Source organism: Bos javanicus, chromosome 21 (genome assembly GCF_032452875.1).
Source record: "Bos javanicus breed banteng chromosome 21, ARS-OSU_banteng_1.0, whole genome shotgun sequence".
NCBI lineage: Eukaryota > Metazoa > Chordata > Mammalia > Artiodactyla > Bovidae > Bos > Bos javanicus.
Window position 1 is genome coordinate 55,499,505 of NC_083888.1, and position 18,571 is coordinate 55,518,075.

At 50.5% G+C, this 18,571-nt stretch overlaps 1 protein-coding gene across 4 annotated transcripts in view; it reads right to left on the reverse strand.

The window, feature by feature from the left end:
- The window catches only part of CCDC88C (coiled-coil domain containing 88C), a 144,250-nt gene that overhangs the window by 14,854 nt on the left and 110,825 nt on the right, over positions 1-18,571 (reverse strand). For all 4 annotated transcript variants that reach the window (XM_061395102.1, XM_061395101.1, XM_061395103.1 and 1 more), the window contains 7 exons: positions 18,005-18,166; positions 16,609-16,886; positions 13,477-13,620; positions 11,151-11,337; positions 8,280-8,425; positions 5,688-5,777; positions 3,985-4,223 (listed from right to left, as the gene is read on the reverse strand). In XM_061395102.1, the coding sequence (XP_061251086.1) occupies positions 3,985-4,223; positions 5,688-5,777; positions 8,280-8,425; positions 11,151-11,337; positions 13,477-13,620; positions 16,609-16,886; positions 18,005-18,166 (1,246 nt within the window). The remainder of the gene's footprint in view (positions 1-3,984; positions 4,224-5,687; positions 5,778-8,279; positions 8,426-11,150; positions 11,338-13,476; positions 13,621-16,608; positions 16,887-18,004; positions 18,167-18,571) is intronic.

Sequence of the window (18,571 nt, forward strand, 5' to 3'; positions counted from 1 at the left end):
AGAGAAACAGCACTGTTCCAGCAGCATGCTCAGAGGACAGGGGGCCGGGACCACAGCAGCCCAGGGTTCCCAAGGCGGCGAGTGAGAGAGAAGGCGGTACCACATCAGCCAACTTTGAAATCAGCATTTCAATACGTGTGGACTTATTTTTTTAAACAGTTACCTTGTTTTTAATGGTACTGGCTCTCCATTTACAGTACAGGTAATAATCTATCCTTTGAGGATAAATTTAAGTGGAAATGGTGGGTCAGTTCAAGGGGAAATATGTCAGTAACCACACAGGTGATGGACAGAGGTGGCAAAAATCATGAAGATGGAACAAGAATGATTGAAGACAGAAAGAAACTGCAGTAGCTAAAGGCCTGTCTCGACCAGCCTTTCTCCCGCTCTGGGCGTGACTGGCCTGCTGATGCTCTTTCTGTCCACCGCTGCTTTAACTTCAGCACCAGAGATGTTCAGAGAACGACAGCACAGTCATAAAGCTTCATTCTGGGCTGGCCTCTGGCTGGGCATCATCGATGCAATTATTCAAAACGCTTGCATGGAGCACAGTAAATCCTTCAAAACATACAACACCTCTAAAAAGGACCCTATTTGGCAAAAGCCATCAATTCAGGGCTCTGACAAAGAAAGAGGAGAATAGGGCAGTGGTTTTAAATTTTAGCTGCTTCAAGATAAGCCTTAAGGGAAAAAAAAAAACTCACTTGACAGAGGCCGTGTATTTTAGGAAGCATAGCGACAACTGACCAGCTCTGCTTTATTCTTGAGCGTTGACAAAAGCCTGCGGGTGCGAGGGTGGGGGGCAGCACACGGCCACTGGACTTACTCAGCACGGACATCCTGGCCCCAGGACCTGGGCACGCATGTCCCGAGGCGCCCCTACAACTGTGCTGTGCTGGAGAATCGGTCCAGAGGGTGTGGCAACTCATCTTCTCTTTTGAAATCAGAATCCACGCTGGCTACTTTAAAGTCTGGCCTGGAATTGGGGTTAGGAGGAGGGGTCCGCTAGGGGTCATCTGGCCTTTAGGTACTGTTTTTTTTTTTTTTTTTTTTCCGTTTGTTTGAATTTCAGAAATGAAGGAGGATACACGATGAAGACACATGGTAAAGGAAAAGGATTAGAAGTCTCCAATTTCTGAAAAGGGGAGAGGCTCATTAGGAGAGGATGGGATGTCAGAGGAAGACCAGAACCGCAGGCGTTTAGAGAGAGCCGGGTGGGCCGTTGGAGACTTGTCTTTGTCCTTGCTTTTGCTTCTCAAAAAGGGACTCTTTTTGCGCTGAGTTGCTAAATCGTTATCCCCAGGATAACCCGAGAGGGGAAGGAAAAAGAAAAAAAAAAAAAAAAACACGACAAATAAATGAAATGAATAATAACATGTAACTCTAAACTAGTTCAGTGTACTTTGGAAATCAGAATCCAGTCCAGGAAAGATGGAAACAAAAACCACGACAAGACTGGAATCAGGAGTCAGTGAATCATTTATGCTCTGCCTCAATTTAATTAATTTAGCGGCATCTCAGTGCCAACACTTTACTCAGCACGTGAAGAGAATTACATATTGCTCACGGAGCCAAGGGCTTAGATGATTTTCAATTTCAATGTGTTAAATTATTAAATAAGAATGTTCATTAATTTAGGACCCAGCTTCTCTTACTCATCCATTTTAATGACCGACTCCCTGACAATTTGGCTCATGTGTTACTCTCATTCCTGTTCAAAGACTTTGGAAACAACACTTTTCTGGCCTGCTGTAATAAAACAGTCAACCTGACTATTATTCACCAATAATTCGTATACATCTGAAATAACTTTTGGCAAAATGAGTTTAAAAAAATAATGAAAATACCTCTTTTTCATACTCCAAAACACCAAGAATTACTATACCCTTTCTTCTATTACATGACTTTTAAATTATTTCTAATTTTTATCAGAAATAAAAATTATCAGAGCAGACAATTGGTCTAACTTTTTGAACAGGTCATACAGAAACATAACCAATACATCCAATTTCTGACTTAGAATTAAATTTGGAACCAGAACCTCCATTGTTTCTTCCTCCATAGCGCCACCTGGTGGTCAATATTCACACCATCGGTAAGGGACTGACGATGTGATGCTGGGGCCCTTAGCTCTGCTGGGGGCATGCCTAACATCTCTGTTAGGCAACATGTTTAATCAGCTTTCACTACAAGTAGTGCACTTGGTGGCCTAGAGCTCAGATTCCAGGGTTAACAGGCCTGTGTTCAAATCTAAGCTTTGTCACTTATTACAGCAGCATGGGTCTCACCTTGTTAAGTCTCGCTTTCTCAGCTCTGAAAAGGGGATGATTAATCATGCCTACCTCACAGGGCAGTTGGGACTAAATGAGGCAGATAAAGTAAATTAAAAAGGTGCTGGCTGCCCCCAAAAAGGCATCCAATGAATGGCTGCTGTTAATAATTATCGCTGACTTGCTCACTCATGGATTGGTACAAGCAATTTTTCCCCATGAACGTTTTCCTGACTCAATTGGGCTGATTATGGTTAATTGAGGATTTCCCTGGTGGCTCAGTGGTAAAGAATCTGCCTGCAATGCAGGAGATGTGGGTTCAATCCCTGGGTGGGGAAGATCTCCTGGAGGAGGAAATGGCAACCTGCTCTGGTATAGTTCATTAAGCCAACTTTAATACAAGTTGAGGTGATGAATGTCAAAACAATTAAAGAGCCAATATGAAAACTAGCGGCCAGAGAACCTGCCTAGATGAAAACAAACTTTGAGTTTCATCATCACTGACCCGAACAAGAGCCTTTTACATAATCTGACCTCCTGCGAAGAATGGGAGTGCAAATAGTCCCCAAACAATGTGTGAAAGCACTTGCTTTTGTGCATTTGAAAGTGACATGACAGTACCTGTGAACCCAGCCTCCTGAAAGGCCTGTGCACATCCCACTCAGCAGAGGTGGCTTGTCACTGGCTCTTAGTGGTGTAATGTCAGCCCCCACGTGGGGGTCTCAGGCACAGGCCTGATCTTCAGGAAGTCCTGGTGTCTTTCATAAAAATTTACATTACTCAGGCTGTAGGTTTGGTATAAATAATCCGAGCAATGATATTTGAAAGTAAATTTGGAAACTGAACAATGTTTGAAGTAACTGCTGTGTTTAATCAGTTCTAAGATGTACATCTCCCACCCCCAAATCTTAACATCACTGAAATCAGGGTGCAGCTTCCACAGTATCTTAGAGTCACCACTGGGGGGTCCAGACGAAACGGTGACAAAATTGTTGCTGCCACAACCAATATATTTTGTTTATATTTTCCTTTCATGTGTGTACACAAAAATCTATCTAATTAAGTCCTTTAGAAGAGCTTTTCAACCAGAGGATGGTAAAAGTTCTAAGTGGTAAAGTTCTACATCATTGGATTGCCAGCGGTATGTAGAGTAATTGTGCAGTTTATAATTGACAGCCTCTTAGATTTGATGACATGAAGCACATTCAACTAGAAGTCCGTTTCAGAACCTCTGGCAAACTCAGAAGGACAGTCTTCATGGAAAGATTAAGCCAAACGCCCTGGCTGGTAGGACTGAAGGCCAGGTCAGGCTGAGAAGAAAACCTGCCTGCCTTTCCAAGTTATGAAAAAGACTGAAACCACACACGGACTTGCTGAGATCCCATACGTGCCTATTACCCATGAAATGTGCCTGGGATGTCCCTACAGAGACAGCTTACTCTAAATCTCTAACCTGTACAAGGAAATCCCCAAGCAATGCTACTGAGCTTTCTTCTGGTGCCTGGAGGGTGTCACTTTTGGCCTGAGTACCTCTCATCGTCTATAGGATTAGTGATGCTTCTTATTTGACATGGGTGTATATTTTCCTGGCTATTAACACACCCCTTTCAGGCTCTTACACACACATGTGCACATCTACATGCCACCTCCCTCTACCCCGTCCAGTGAGAGGGTCCCTTAGGCCCACCTCCGCCAGCCAGGTCAGCATACCTACCTTTTCCCAGGGGCCCATTATGGGAGTCACGTTCTTCTGGGCAGCTTGAGCCCGATGGGGTGGACTCGGGGTTCTCGGGCTGAGATCTGAGCGGCTGAGAAGCAGATGGCAAGGTCGGGTCTGGGGACTCCAGCTGCTGGGGAGGGCTGTCTGTGGTTGACTTCAAGCGTTCTCTGGAACCCTCTTTCTTTGGTTTGATGAGTTTGACTAAGGCTTTGGCTCCAATCCAGTGGTTTTTCCTAATAAGAAGTAGATTTTTAGGACACAGTCAACCCTCACTGCCTGCTCCAGCAGGTCACTGGGTGCAGTGTCCCAACATGGGCTGGTCTCTCCATCACCAGCCCGGGAAGGTGGCAGGTAACTGGGGTTTCGAATAATGGCATTGTATTTGGGGCTCAGGAGATAGAATGGAATTCTCAATCAGGTACAGCTCAGGGATGGTAGAACCACGTATGGGTGCAGAAATCCACACCACTCTCTTGCAAAAACAGAACTTCAAGTGCGCCCATTAACCCTTTTTCTTTTTTAAAATGTGGACCATTTAAAAAGTCTTTATTTGGCTTTGTTGCAATATTGCTTCTGTGGTTTATGTTCTGGATTTTTGGCCAGGAGGCATGTAGGATCTTAGCTTCCCAACCAGGGACTGAACCCACAGCCCCTGTATTGGAAGGCACTGGACCATAAGGGAAGTCGTCTAGTCGCTAAGTCGTGTCCAACTCTTTGCGGCCCCATGGACTGCCCCTGCCAGGCTCCTCTGTCCATGGGATTTCCCAGGTAAGAATACTGGAGTGGGTTGCTGTTTCCTTCTCCAGGGGATCTTCTTGACCAGGGATTGAACTCCCATCTCCTGCATGGGCAGGCAGATTCTTTACCACTGAGCCATCTGGGAAGCCCTTGCCCATTAACTCTTGATTACCTCGGTGAAATAAAAGAAGTGCTCTGCTAATGTGATCTATTAGGTGGCCATTTTTCTGCCAAAATGCCATTTTCAGCATCACATTCCTCCTCATTCCCTGCTAAGTTTCATAGGAAGTGTAATAATAAGCTGGCATTCCCTGACCACTCCCCGCACCGAGGAATCTGGACGTGGTGGCAGAGGGCTGTGAAGAGTGGGCCGTGTGGATGAAAAACAGGGACTATAATGAGTAAGTGATAAAAGTTGTAGCTAACAGGAAACAGAGAAGGCTTCTGCTGGATAGAAGAGAGAACCATGGCCGGATTCTCCTCCTCCGCTGAACTGCACTGAACTGTGCTTATACAACTCATTGCACTTCTGCATCTGGGCCTCAGTGTCTCCATCTGCCAAAGGGAACGCTGGGACTGAGGTTCTGAACCTCTGTGGTTCTGTGATTTTAACAGAGAGGCCATTAGGGATGCACAGCGATTCTGACTTCAAGGCTGGGCTGGGCCAGGACCATCTGTAGGGCCCAACTCCTGGAGCCCAGGCCCGGGGAAGCGCTGCTTGATGCATGGGGCCAGTAGCCTCGGGGGACGGAGCCAGCCCTACAGCCCAGCACAGGGCTGAGAGAATTTCTAAAATCTTTCCTCTGTGGGAGGGATGTGCACAGAGGCGGCCTGCCAGCATGGAAGACACTGGCCCTACAACTGGGGGCTGCTCCCGATGGCTACTGTTTTCGCCCTGAGCGTGAACAAGGAATATCTGTTGTTCCGTGTTTCAGCCCCTGAAACTTAAGTCAACTCACTTCTTTGGAGCAGGATCATAGAATTTGTACTGATCCATGATTTTTTCTTCCAGTTTTTCCTTGTGTCTCCGTAACGCATTTAATTTGTCTCTGTGGAGAGAGGGGACAGACCACCAAGTCAGGTTTAAGCCAGAAAAATGAAGTCACTCAGCTCGGCCTGGGACCTGGCCCAGCACACGTCACGTGGGCCACCCTGGTCACTGAGTCAGGAATATGTGAATGGAAACACGGGATACAGGCCCAGGAAGTCCTAATGCCTCGAGGCGGCCTGCGAGCACCCAGGACCCAGCTGAGTGACCTCAAGGAAGCAAAGCCCTGATCGTCTGAAAACCCAGCTCAGAAGCAAAGACTTTCCGGCCTGGTCATTCAGGACGTGGGACACCCCAGGGTCACACTCAGGGCCAGTTCCTGGGCGTGCATATCAACCAGACCTCGGTGGTGGGGTGAGGTGTGCCCTCAGATGCTAGGTGGGCATCAGGGTGGAAAAAGTCATCTTAGCGAAAGCAGACCTCTGACTCAGACCCATTCCAACGTTGGGTTTCTGACTACACTTTTGTACAACAAACTTGAAAGCTTCTAGGGGCCAGAAAGAAAAGACGAGGAGCACAGTGGGCCTGGAAAGACCAGGGAGGGCGGGGCGGCCTGAGGCATGGTGAGCCACCTGGGATTGCTGCCATGTAGGAACGAATGCAGACCTGGGTCGGGGGATGGGGTGGATCTTCTCATTTCCCAGAGAAGCCAGAAACTCAAGATCGTGAAGCTAAATCTCCCAGCTTGTACATGCTGGAAACCAGTTTCTATTTCCAAAAATGCAGAAAAGACCAGAAAGACACATCCTGAACCCTGGGCTGCCAGAGAGCTCCTCTGCTTCCTGGGAGAGAGATGCTGGTCTTCCTGATTCGCAGCGTGTACTTTTATCTCAGGGAGCCCTGCGGGTGGACTCCGTACAGCACTGCCAACAGGGCCACTGACTCCTGTCCCCTCCAGCCTCTCACCACCTGGGTGGTCTCTTCACAGCGTGGACCCTCAGTTTTCTCACTGGAAAATGAGGCTTCTGGGCCAGAGGCAATGGCTCACGATTCTTTCTGTCAAGGCACTGCCAAAGTTCCACCCAAACCAGGGACTTTCCCAAGCATTCCCCATGAAGGAAGCTCCTCATGCAGAGAGGCAGCTTTGGGAACCACTGGGTCCCGACCCCTCACTGCTTGAGTCAGCCCCCTTGACTCGAGGCCTGTGATTTGTTCCTCTGTCCTCATGGCCCTGCAGCGTGGCCTTAAGCCTGGAGGGCTTCCGTGGCTTGGTTCGCCTCCCACAGATGCACGCAAAGTCAGAGAGCAGGCCCAGGCCCCTCCCGGCCCCCGGAACAGCACTCTGCTCCACTCGAAACAGCCTCCGGGAAGCCTGCCAACCCCTGGCCCTCTGCAGACGCTCTCTAATGCAGAACTGTCATCCACCCATCCCCCTGGGGTCCAGGCGCCTCCTCTTCTAGTTAGCACCTGCCCGGCGTCTGCAGCGATTATTATCCGCTGGATTACAGAGGGCCAACTTCAGGCAACGGTCGTTTCTACCCCCAAAATTATGGTGTGGTTTTTGATGCAAAGCATTTTCTGGTAGGTGGTGAGCCACCTCTGAACGTGGAGGTGAAACCGGGAGGATAACAAACAAGTCTCAGGACACTTGAGAGCTGGACGAGACCACGCCCCTCTACAACATCTCCTTCCTTCCCCAAGCCGGCCAGGCGCTCCTGCCCACAGCAAGGACAGTCCAACCGCCACAGCAGAGTGGTGGAAACCCCCTGAATCCATGGACCCATCCTGTGTTACTTCACGTCTGTGCCACATCTCAGTACCAAGCCTCCTGAGCTCATCTCTGGCAGCTTCCTAGGTCTGGCTGGACCAGCATCCTATAACACTTCCTGGTGTATCCCGACTTGTGAGCCAGGCATCGGCGCCTCCTCTGCTGGGGCTCCTCCAGGTTCCCTGCACCCAGGCCCCTGCCATGCTCCACCTCCACATCCCCCCAGCTGCCCTGCTTGTCCCTGTCCTGCATCAGCAGAATTAACCCCATCTCTTCCTTCTCCATCTCCCTGAAGCTCCTCAACCTCTGGTACGGACACAGCTCTAGTCATATCCCATCGGTCCCACCAATTCCCATTCACCAGATCGCTGTGCACCTCGCAGGGCCCATGTAAAGCCGGGAGAAATAAACACCGTGGCACACTGGTCACCCACCCTCCAGACGATCATCGAACACAGACATGAGTGAGAAAGAGTCCTGCAATGGCATCTGTGCTCAGCCTTCGAAGTGAATTCTTTCCCTGAGCTACTTCTCGGTGGCACGCTTGTATGTATTTTTAGAAGTGCACTTAATTCCAAAAGCAGAGTAAGAAGCTTCTGGCGGTGGGCAGTGCCTTTAAAAAGCTAACGAAAGCCAACTGCCACTACCTGCAGAAACCCAGAACCACTCCAGGGCAAGAGAGAGGAGGACAGGCTGGTAAGCTGGCCTGCCCTTGCCCTCAGGACACTGACGGGCCCCGGAGCTGCTCTGGCCTGGCACGGGGAAGCCAGGATCCCCATCACCCGGGCCCCTTACATGTACTGCTTCTGTTCCTCGTGGTACTGCTCCTTGTTCTCCAGGTTCTGTTCTAGAAGCATCTGGTTCTGCTGGCTCAACAGCTGGATTTGGCTCAAGAGGTGATGGTTTTCTTCTTCCAAGTTCCCCTTGAGTCGGGATAGCAGCTGAAATACAGATCAACAGTGTCTTAAAAATGGTGTGACCCCGTGAGTCTGCTGCTGGGAGGCCAGCTTCCGAAAGAAGGAAAACGCCACGTGCGCCAAGACATCCATCTCAGGCCTTCCCGGTGGCTCAGTGGTAAAGAGTCCGCCTGCCAATGCAGGAGACAAAGGTTTGATCTCCGGTCCGGGAGGATCCCACATGCCACGGAACAACTGAGCCCGTGGGCCGCAGCTACTGAGCCTGTGCTACAGAGCCTGGGAGCTACAAGCACTGAGCCAGCACGCCCAAGGGCCCGTGCTCCGCAGCAAGAGAAACCACCACAATGAGAAGCCCGAGCACTGGAAGTGGAGAGCGGCCCCTGCTCACTGCAACTAGAGAAAAGCCGGAGCACCAGAGAAGACCCAGCACAGCCAAAAGAAAAAAAAAAAAACAGACATCCATCTCAGTATTATCCAACTCGTGATAATTCGAAAGGACCCAAAGGGCCACTGCCCAATCTGACAGCGGTGGGCAACAAGTGGCTGCTGAGCACTTAAAACGCAGCCAGAAAAACAGACAGAAACAACACAGCCAGTCCTCGCCAAGACGAGCAGGGCAAATATAGCAAGTCCTAAAGACTTAACTCGGAGAAGGCAATGGCACCCCACTCCAGTACTCTTGCCTGGAAAATCCTATGGACAGAGGAGCCTGGTAGGCTTCAGTCCATGGGGTCGCTAACAGTCAGATACGACTAAGCGACTTCACTTCCACTTTTCACTTTCATGCATTGGAGAAGGAAATGGCAACCCACTCCAGTATTCTTGCCTGGAGAATCCCAGGGACAGGGGAGCCTGGTGGGCTGCCGTCTATGGGGTTGCACAGAGTTGGACACGACTGAAGTGACTTAGCAGCAAAGACTTAACTAAAAAACGGATGTGAAGTATCTGTGTAAACAAAATATATTATTTAGGATTAATACCACCTGCTTCCCTTCACTTTTTAAATGTGGCTAACTTGACAATTTTAAATTATCTCTGGTGGCCACATCATTATTTCTATGGGACAACTCTGTTCTAGCTGAGGGTCAGCACACTTCTCTTGTAAAGAGCCAGGCAGCAAATATTTCAGGATTTCCAGGCCAGATGGTGGTCTTTGTTGCAACCACTCAACTCTGCTGTTGCAACAGGTGAGAGCCAGAGACAAGACGTACATGCATAGGTGTGCCCACACTCCAATAAAACTTGACTTACAGATGCTGACATTTAAGTGTCACAGCATTTGCACTTGCCACAAAAAAAAGAAAGATGGTAACAATAACCCGGTGTACGAGACAGCAAAAGAGACACTGATGTATAGAACAGTCTTATGGACTCTGTGGGAGAGGGAGAGGGTGGAAAGATTTGGGAGAATGACATTGAAACATGTAAAATATCACGTAAGAAACGAGTTGCCAGTCCAGGTTCGATGCACGATACTGGATGCTTGGGGCTAGTGCACAGGGATGACCCAGAGGGATGGTATGGGGAGGGAGGAGAGAGGAGGGTTCAGGATGGGGAACACATGTATACCTGTGGCGGATTCATTTTGATATTTGGCAAAACTAATACAATTATGTAAAGTTTAAAAATAAAATAAAATTAAAAATAAAAAAAAAAATAAAACTTTTTTTTTTTTCACTTTCTCAACCATTATAAAATGCAAAAGTCATTCTGAGTTCACAGCCATATAGAAACAGATTTAGGGGTTGGACTTGAGTTTTGGGCTGAGGACGGCCAGCTCTTGCTCCAGAGTATGTGTATGATGGTTGGTGTATAGCAAGACGACTAGCTTTTTGGCTTCAGGCGGCCTGGGTGGCAGCAGGCTCTGGCCTGAAGTCCGCACGGAGACCCTGAAGCACAGCCGGTGGTGGCGGGGCTCCCTGGGACAATATCTGCCAGTGTTGTGGCCCCCATCTCCTCCACAGGCCCCAGTCCCAGCCCAGAGTGTCTTTGGGTGTCTTGCACCCTGGCCTCTGCTTCCTCAGCTGCGATGCCCTGTGGGGCTACCGTGAGCTCAAAGGAGAAGACCCTCCGGAGTGTTTCTCAACAAAGGGCAAGAGGAGCTGTGTCTGGAGTCCTGGCCGTCTTGGGCCATCCCGGGGCTGGGGCGGGACCCGGCCACCCCTCCCTGCCCTGTCTACTCTGTCTTACTGTCCCGGGCTCTGCTAACAACTCCATCTGAGAGAGGTCTGCTGCTGAACACAGTACTTTCCAACCGAGTACACCAGAAGGCAGGGCTCTGCTCCTTTGGAAACCGGGGGAATGCGTGTGTAAGCTCCAACCTGACCGCCCCGGGATCAGGAGCCAGGCAGACAAACCCCAGCACAGAAAAAAAAAAAACAACAACAAAACCTGTGACATTTCCCTAGAAGAGTGCAGCTACTACATGAAAAGAAATGGAAGAGCAGCATGGACACAAGAGGGCAGGGATAACACAGCACGCAGCTGTATCGCTGCACCTGCTCCGACCCTTTGCAAAAGGCAAAGATCAGATGCAATGGTGCTTCTGCGTGCATCCTGACCAGTCGAGGTGTCCGTTCCCCACCCAGACAGCTCTGGCCTCCTCTCGGTCTCTGGACCACCTTTACACGCGTCCTCAGAGCATACGCGCCAAGGAGGACCCATCTCGACCCCGCTGAGCCGGAAGGCTGTCACGCCAGGGCACTCGTTCTGGCGTCCCGGGACCCCGCCGCCCAGCCCCAGGCCTCACCTCGCAGTGGTTGTCCAGCTTGGTCAGCGAGATGTCCATGCTCTGGTGCTGCTCCTTCAGCGTGTCAAACCGGGCCTGCCAGCGGTTCAGCTCCAGCTGCGAGCTGTTCAGCGAGGTCTTCAGCTCCTTGGTGTGGGTATGCAGTTCCTCGTACTCCCCCTTCAGCTGGTGGTGCAGGAAATTGACCCTGGGGGTGGGGGGCGCAGAGAGCCACAGGGCTCAGGGCCGAAGAGCACTCCCAGGCCTTGCCCCAGCTGTGCAATCTTAGACCAAAGCACAACCTCTCTGGGCCTCAAAACGAGGGAGTAGAACAAAACCAGGGGTTTTTAAGCTGGGTTCTTTGGGGTCCTGTGAAGGTACCCCTGGTGCCCGCACCCTGTCTGGGGCAGACAACACAGGCAGGCTCAGGCACCCACTCCGACAAAGCATCACTGTTGATCTCTTCTGGAGTTAAGGCTCTGGCATGTGTGCCTCCTTGGAAAAAAGGGTTCTGCTGTTCAAAGATTTTTTTAAACACTGAACCACAAGACGCTCTAAAACTCTTTGTCTCTGCTCAGCTCCTCTTCCCAGTTCCAAGCTCCTTTTCTAATTTCAACTCTCGAGATAAATAAAGTATGAGATGCTGGGGTATTATGTAAATCTGCTAAAATTATCATCATCATCTTAACTATTATCTAACTGGGCTTTCTCAGGGGAGGATGTATAACAGAAAGCTCAAAGTACCAGGGGCTCATGGACTTGATTTTGACACAGATGGGTCATTTGGCTCACTGATTAAATGAATTAGGGGGTCGACATTTAAAATTGTGAAAGTTTCACATCAATATTCAAATGTGCAACTTCTTTCAAGACAACAAGCACAAACAAAGGAATAATCTGGCAGCCCCAGGCCTGCCTCCCAGCTGACCACCTTGAGACCAAGTGGCTTCTCCGTTTCACTGTCTGGTCTACGGCTGGCACTCATCACCCACGTGCCTGACCTGCCTGGCACCTGAGCCTGCAGTCCTCTGTACCCATGAACACAAGGACATGGGGAGGAAGTGGCATCATGTGGCCCTGCCAGAGAAAAGACCCGATTCAAACCCTGTCTCTGCCACTGACTACAAGCATCGGCCCCGGACGAGGCATTTAATCTGTCTGTTCCCTCATCTATTTTTTAAAAAATGGATGATAATAATTCTATGACGGTTAAGAACCTGCCTGCTATGCAGGAGACCTGGGTTCAATCCCCGGGTCGGGAAGGTCCCCTGGAGGAGGGCACGGCAACCCACTCCAGTATTCCTGCCTGGAGAATCCCATGGACAGAGGAGCCTGGTGGGCTACAATCCATAGAGTCGCAAAGAGTTGAACACGACTGAGCGACTAACGTACACGATGATTCTGTAGATTCCTGTCACTCTCGGTGGGAACAGTTGAAGGTCCCCGAGACACTAAACCAGCTCTTAAGGAGAAACGTGGGGTGTGTTTCCGTGAATCTGGTCACATGTTTGTGTCAGCTGGTCAAGACACACCTCGTTCAGTGTGGCTTCCGCCTGTGATGTGCTCACAGCCACCAGCAGTGTACTCATGCCTGAAGGAAGCTTATCTACCACACCTGTATTCTCTGCAGTGTACATCACAGCCCTGCACTTGGGAACGTGAGAAGGCATCCCACCTGGGGGCCATTCACGTTATTGCCTGGGGGAGTTTTACAGAAATTAATGCCTGTGGCTGGCGATCTGTTATGTAAGTGAATATTGAAACGTCTCTGGTCAATAATGTTCAGGTAATGAAAGATGCTGTTAATATACCTCCCATTAATAAGTTGTTGAATGGCAAAACTGTCACCAAAAAGTACAAAACCACGAAAACCATGATTCTAAACAGGCCACGAAAAGGACGCTCGTTTGCAGCATGGGCTGCTGGGACCGAATACCCTGGGCATCCTTAGCTGGAAATGTGTGCGTCAGGCACCTCGAATGTCCCACCACCCTGGGCATGTCCTCAAAAGCGTCAGGAGCGCTGATTTGGGGCTTACAGATGAACGTGAGCAAGGAGGTGAGTTCATAAACAGGGAACCCGTGAGATGATGAATGTGCCTGTGGCTGACATAATCGTCATCTCGGGGTGGGAGGTGAGGACCGCCAGCTTACTGGACGTGCTGTCCCAGGTACTACACTGGTCTTTCCATCCCAGTCCATTCTTGGTGACCTCATTACCAACCAGCTGTTAGCATGATGGGCTGTAAAACACACGATGACCAGGAACACCCTTGACCTCAGGGAGTGCTGAGTGGGTGAGATGCCGCTGCCTATGGGCAGGTGGGCCCCGGGGCCCCAGCGTTTACCTGTCTAGCTCCTCCTGCAGCCTCCGGTTCTCGCTCGTGGCCATGGCGCTCGTCCTCTGCTCCTGCTGCAGAGCCTCCCTCTCGGCCCTCAAAACCTTCTCCAGCTCGTCCAGCTCCGCCTTGTGCTTCAGCATGTCACTGTGCCTGCAGGAGGGGACACCTTGCTGGCAGCCCGTTCCCCAGCCATCTGTCCCCACAGGTAACATACACCCCGGAAGACCTTGGAGCCTCCTCTGCGGGGAGCGAGGCTTAGACGGTAGGCAATCGCGAGGGTGGCGGCTGAGAAGCGTCCGAGCCAGCAGCCAGGGAGGCGGTGCCCAGGTTTGGGGGTCTCTTCCAGCCCTGGACCCAGGAGGTCCCTTCCTCCCACCCAACACGCCTCCACAGTCCCCTCGATCCCCTGTCACCACAGCCTTCCCTCCCTTGGGTCATCTGGAACTCCAGAACTATGTCCTCTGAACCCTACGCCCTTCTCTTAGGGATTATAAATAAGCTACCAGGTGGTTCACTAAGAAAGTGGTAGTCGCTCAGTCGTGTCCGACTGCGACCCCATGGACTGTAGCCCGCCAAGTTCTTCTGTCCGTGGGATTCTCCACGCAAGGATACAGGAATGGGCAGCCATTCCCTTCTCCAGGGGATGTTCCAGACCCTGGGATTGAACCCCAGTCTCCCGTATTGCAGACGGATTCTTACTGTCTGAGCTACCTATTCAGCTAGGTTCACTAAACACAAATAGATTTAAAAGAAATCACAAAATAAACAGCTTAAGTCCAGTACAGGTAACAGCTAATAGAGCAGCGAATCCCTGGGGATGGGGGTGGGGTGGGGGAGCCCTTCCCACTCTTGTCGAGCCTCGCCCTGAGGTCAGGGGAGCAGAGGCTCCCTGATACGGTGCTGAGCATACGGCTCTGCCTGGCTTTCCGGGGTGATCTTTCTCAGGCAGGTTAATGATTCTGGGAAAAGTCATCCCAAGTCTGACAAATCAGGGCCATGGGCTGACCATTAGGGTCCCCGGCTCCCACTTCCCTGTTGTAGCGTCTTGGGACAGCGCACTGATCTAGCATCTCTCTGACCGTCAGTCACCACCCCACTGCAGGACAGGGCCCGGGTGAGTCTGGCTCATCACCAAGTCCCCAGTGGAAGGAGGCACCGTGTTCAATAAATATGTGTTAAGAGAATAAACGAGCAAGCGTCCGATTTCAGTGTCAAAGGAAATGAATGTAGAGCCTTTGTCCCTGTGAGCCAGGTACCCAGACTCCTGAACCTGGAGCCCTGCCGCAGACAGACCCATGGGGCCTCCAGCCTGTCCACAAGCGCTGGGTAACACAGTGGCTCTGTGCTGCATTGAGCCAAGGGCTACAGGAGAAGCAACGATGAACTCCAGTCCAAATTCCACCTGCAAAAGTCTTCCCCTGCTGAATACACATGAAGAATATCATAAGATATTATAACACATAACAGGAGAGGTGAGTGCTGGGCATTGTGCTAGCTTCAGAGTTGAGTGAACACTTCTCACGCCACATTGTTAGTAAATAGGGTGCCTCCCCTACCAGTCTAGACTCAGCGCCAAGCACACCGCAGGTGTGTGCAAAGGATCACATGTGTACGGAAGGGTGCAGAGGAGGCCGAAGACGCTCAGTTTGGCTGGAAGGAGCAATCTTACGGGAGCAGATGTCTCAGCAGGACGTCAACTGTCTCAAGGATGGCATCAAGTGAGTGGATCAAGTGAGTGGAGGACTCCAGACAGAGGCAAAAAGGAAGCACCAGGTGAGTGGATGAATGAACGCCATCACCCCCGGTCCACAGCACCATCAGGCACCCTCACGCAGCTTTGCTGGCTGTATACCCTCCCCCTGGTCTGTGATGAAACACCCCGCACTGCAGCTTCACTGAGCATCGTAAGGCCGAGTTGAGGGAGGCACTGCCAGCAGGGCCATCTCACAAGTGGATGACGAGGACAACTGCTTCCGCTCACCCACCACCCACCCTCGCGAAGTGTTAGAGAGACTCTCCCTCCTGCATTAGAGCCATGTGCGTATCACACCTGTCCCCAGGTGTGATGGGTTCTGCCACCCCTGCCCAGGAGCCTGGGACAATCACTGATCTGCAGGGGCAGGTGCTCAGGCGATGCTGGTTGACTGAATGAATTTACACAAAACCCAGAACCCACGAGCTGTCAACAGTGCAAAGTGAAGACTTGTGCATTTCAATGTATGTAAATTCTATCTTAAAGTATAGGGCTAGAGAGTGGAAAGTAAAGATGAAACAAAGATGGCAAAAAGCACTCACTGCCGAAGCCAGTCATGGGTCTACAGAGGCTTCACTCTACCATTCTGTTTAATTTCTATATACCTAAAATTAAAAGTTGTTTTAAACTATGATGCTGGAGGAGACTCTTTAGAGTCTCTTTGACAGCAAGGAGATCAAACCAGTCAATCCTAAAGGATATCAACCCTGAATATTCATTGGAAGGACTCATGCTGAAGCTCTAATACTTTGGCCACCTGATGTGAAGAGCTGACTCATTGGAAAAGACTGTTGCTGGGAAAGATTGAGGGAAGGAAGAGAAGGGGGCAACAGAGGATGAGATGGTTGGATGACATCATCGACTTAACGAACATGAGTTTGAGCAAGCTCCGGGAGACGGTGAAGGACAGGGTAGCCTGGCATGCTGCAGTCCATGGGGTCACAAAGAGTAGGACAGGACTGAGAGACCCAACAACAAAAGGTTAAAAAAAAATGCAGCTCAGACCTTGAAAGGCAAGAACAGAACAGAAGGCAGGGTGAAGGGCATCAGTGTACATGAGCTTCTCTGGTGAACTTCTTCCTTATTCTTGGTTTGGAGAGAAGAGAGAGGGAAGAAGAGACTCCTCACGGGAGCAGGGACCCCACACCAACAAGCAGTTTCCCTCAGCCGGGACTGGCCGTGACACCCCTTCTTCCCTGGGGATCCTCTGGCCACCCGTTCTCCAGCTGGTCTCACTCCGAACCACTGAGGGAGACTCTGATTTACTTCCCTTTGGGGAAGCTCCAGTGCCCCAGATGGTGTGAAGCCGCAGGCCAAGAGGAGACTCGCGGGGCACGGAGGGACACAAACCCGGGGGACCCGCCTGCCGGCCCGCCGGCGCGCACCTCTCGCTGAGCTCCTTGTGCTCCAGCTCCAGGTTGCGGTGCAGGGTCTTCAGGCAGCTGTGCTGGTGGATGAGGGCCTCGTACTCGGCGGACTGCCGCTCGTGAAGCACCCCCAGGTGCTCGTGGTCCTGCAGCAGCGCCTGGTAGGCGGCCGTCAGCTGCTCCTGCTGCTTCTGCAGGCTCTCGTTCTCGCTCTCCTTGGCCGTCTGCTGGCTCTGCAGCAGTGCGTACTGGGCGCTGAGCGAGGCGCTCTGGGAGGTCAGGGTGGAGTTCTCCACCTGCCGAGAGGGAGACGGGGATGGAGGCTGACACGAGGGAGTGGGGACCCCCCCGGGCCAGGCAAAGACCCAGCTGGGACCAAAGACAGTTCTACTCGGACTTGAGGAATGGCTGGGGGAGGCCAGACGGTGTAACAGGCTGTCACATGGTGCTTAGTCCTGAAGTCTCTCCACAGATGTGACTTTCGGTGGCAAATGAGGCCCTATCTATGAATAAGCTCCTTGGATACCATCTTTGAATACTCTTAAAAGCCTAGTTTTAAAAGAGCATCACTGAGGACACAGAATACCTGAACAACCTACCTTAACTTAATTGACAGCTTCAGAACCCCCACCCAACATCCAAAATTATGAGCAACTGCAGGGAAGGGAACACTTCATAACTCATTCTGAGGTCAGAATTAACTACCTTAACATCAAGATGAGACAAAGATATGACAACTACAATCAAAACCCCAACAAAACAAAACTACAAACCCTATTTCCTTATTTTACTAGAATAATTTCCAATATCTTTGCCAGTCTCTTGTTTATCACCCCTGACCCATAAGTTACATACTTTCAGACCCCTTTCTCAGAAACTGCGATGAATAATTCTTAATTTTTTTCACAATCTATTAACTGTAAATAAATATCCACATCTTAAAATGCACAGTCCAGAACACTCGTTTGGCTAGATGCTCTCAACAGACATGTGATACTCCATTTCACTCGTGGAGATGAAAAATTCACATTTGCTTCAGAAAGATTCTACCAGGTCCTACGGTGAAGAAATGTGCTTGGCTTGGTTGAACTCAACTTATTTGATTCCAGAGTCTCTTTTCCCAAAAAAATTCCTAAGAGCATCTCAAGAAATAGATTTTGGGAAACAGACAAGACTGCAAATAAAAGCAGGGAAATGAACTTTTTTTTAGCCTGGGCAGCCAGGTGTATAATCACTGAAAACTATTTTCAAAGATCCCGAGACTAGGAATCATGGTGTATGATGCATCTGCTAAAAAAAAGCCCCAAACTCTCCCTTTGCTTCGTCTTGCTGATTGGGAGTTGTGAGCATGCTGGTCCGGCCTCTAGGAGACAAGAAGCATCCTCCCCGCGAGGCTGGCCCGCCTGGCCCTCACCTGCAGCTTGGCCGTCTGTGTCTGCAGTGTGGTGTTATGCTCCTGCAGGAAGGTGCTCTGCTTCTGCAGCGTCAGGATCTGGCTGCTGAAGGCCGTGTTCTGGGTCTCCAAGTGCTGCAGCTGTTCCTTGAGCAGCTGCTTCTCAGCCTGCAGGGCCGCATTCTGGGGGAGGGAAAAGCATGGGCCTGATCAGATGCCAGTTCCGTATCTGCTTCCCTTGTGGCTCAGCTGGTAAAGAATCCACCTGCAATGAGGGACACCTGGGTTTGATCCCTGGGTTGGGAAGATCCCCTGGAGAAGGGAAAGGCTACCCAGTCCAGTATTGTGGCCTGGAGAATTCCATGGACTGTATATAGTCCATGGGGTCGCAAAAAGTCAGACATGCCTGAGCGACTTTCACTTCACTTCTTCCATACCTGCTAAGTGGCAGCGGGGACCTGAGTTGCTGGGAATGAGAACCCTCAAGAGTTGATGCTTTGGGGGCTAAAGCCAGACTCCATTAAGTAAGAGAAGTAACACTTTCCCTCTTAGAAAGACAATAGCATCAGAAAAAAATTTTTTTTTGTC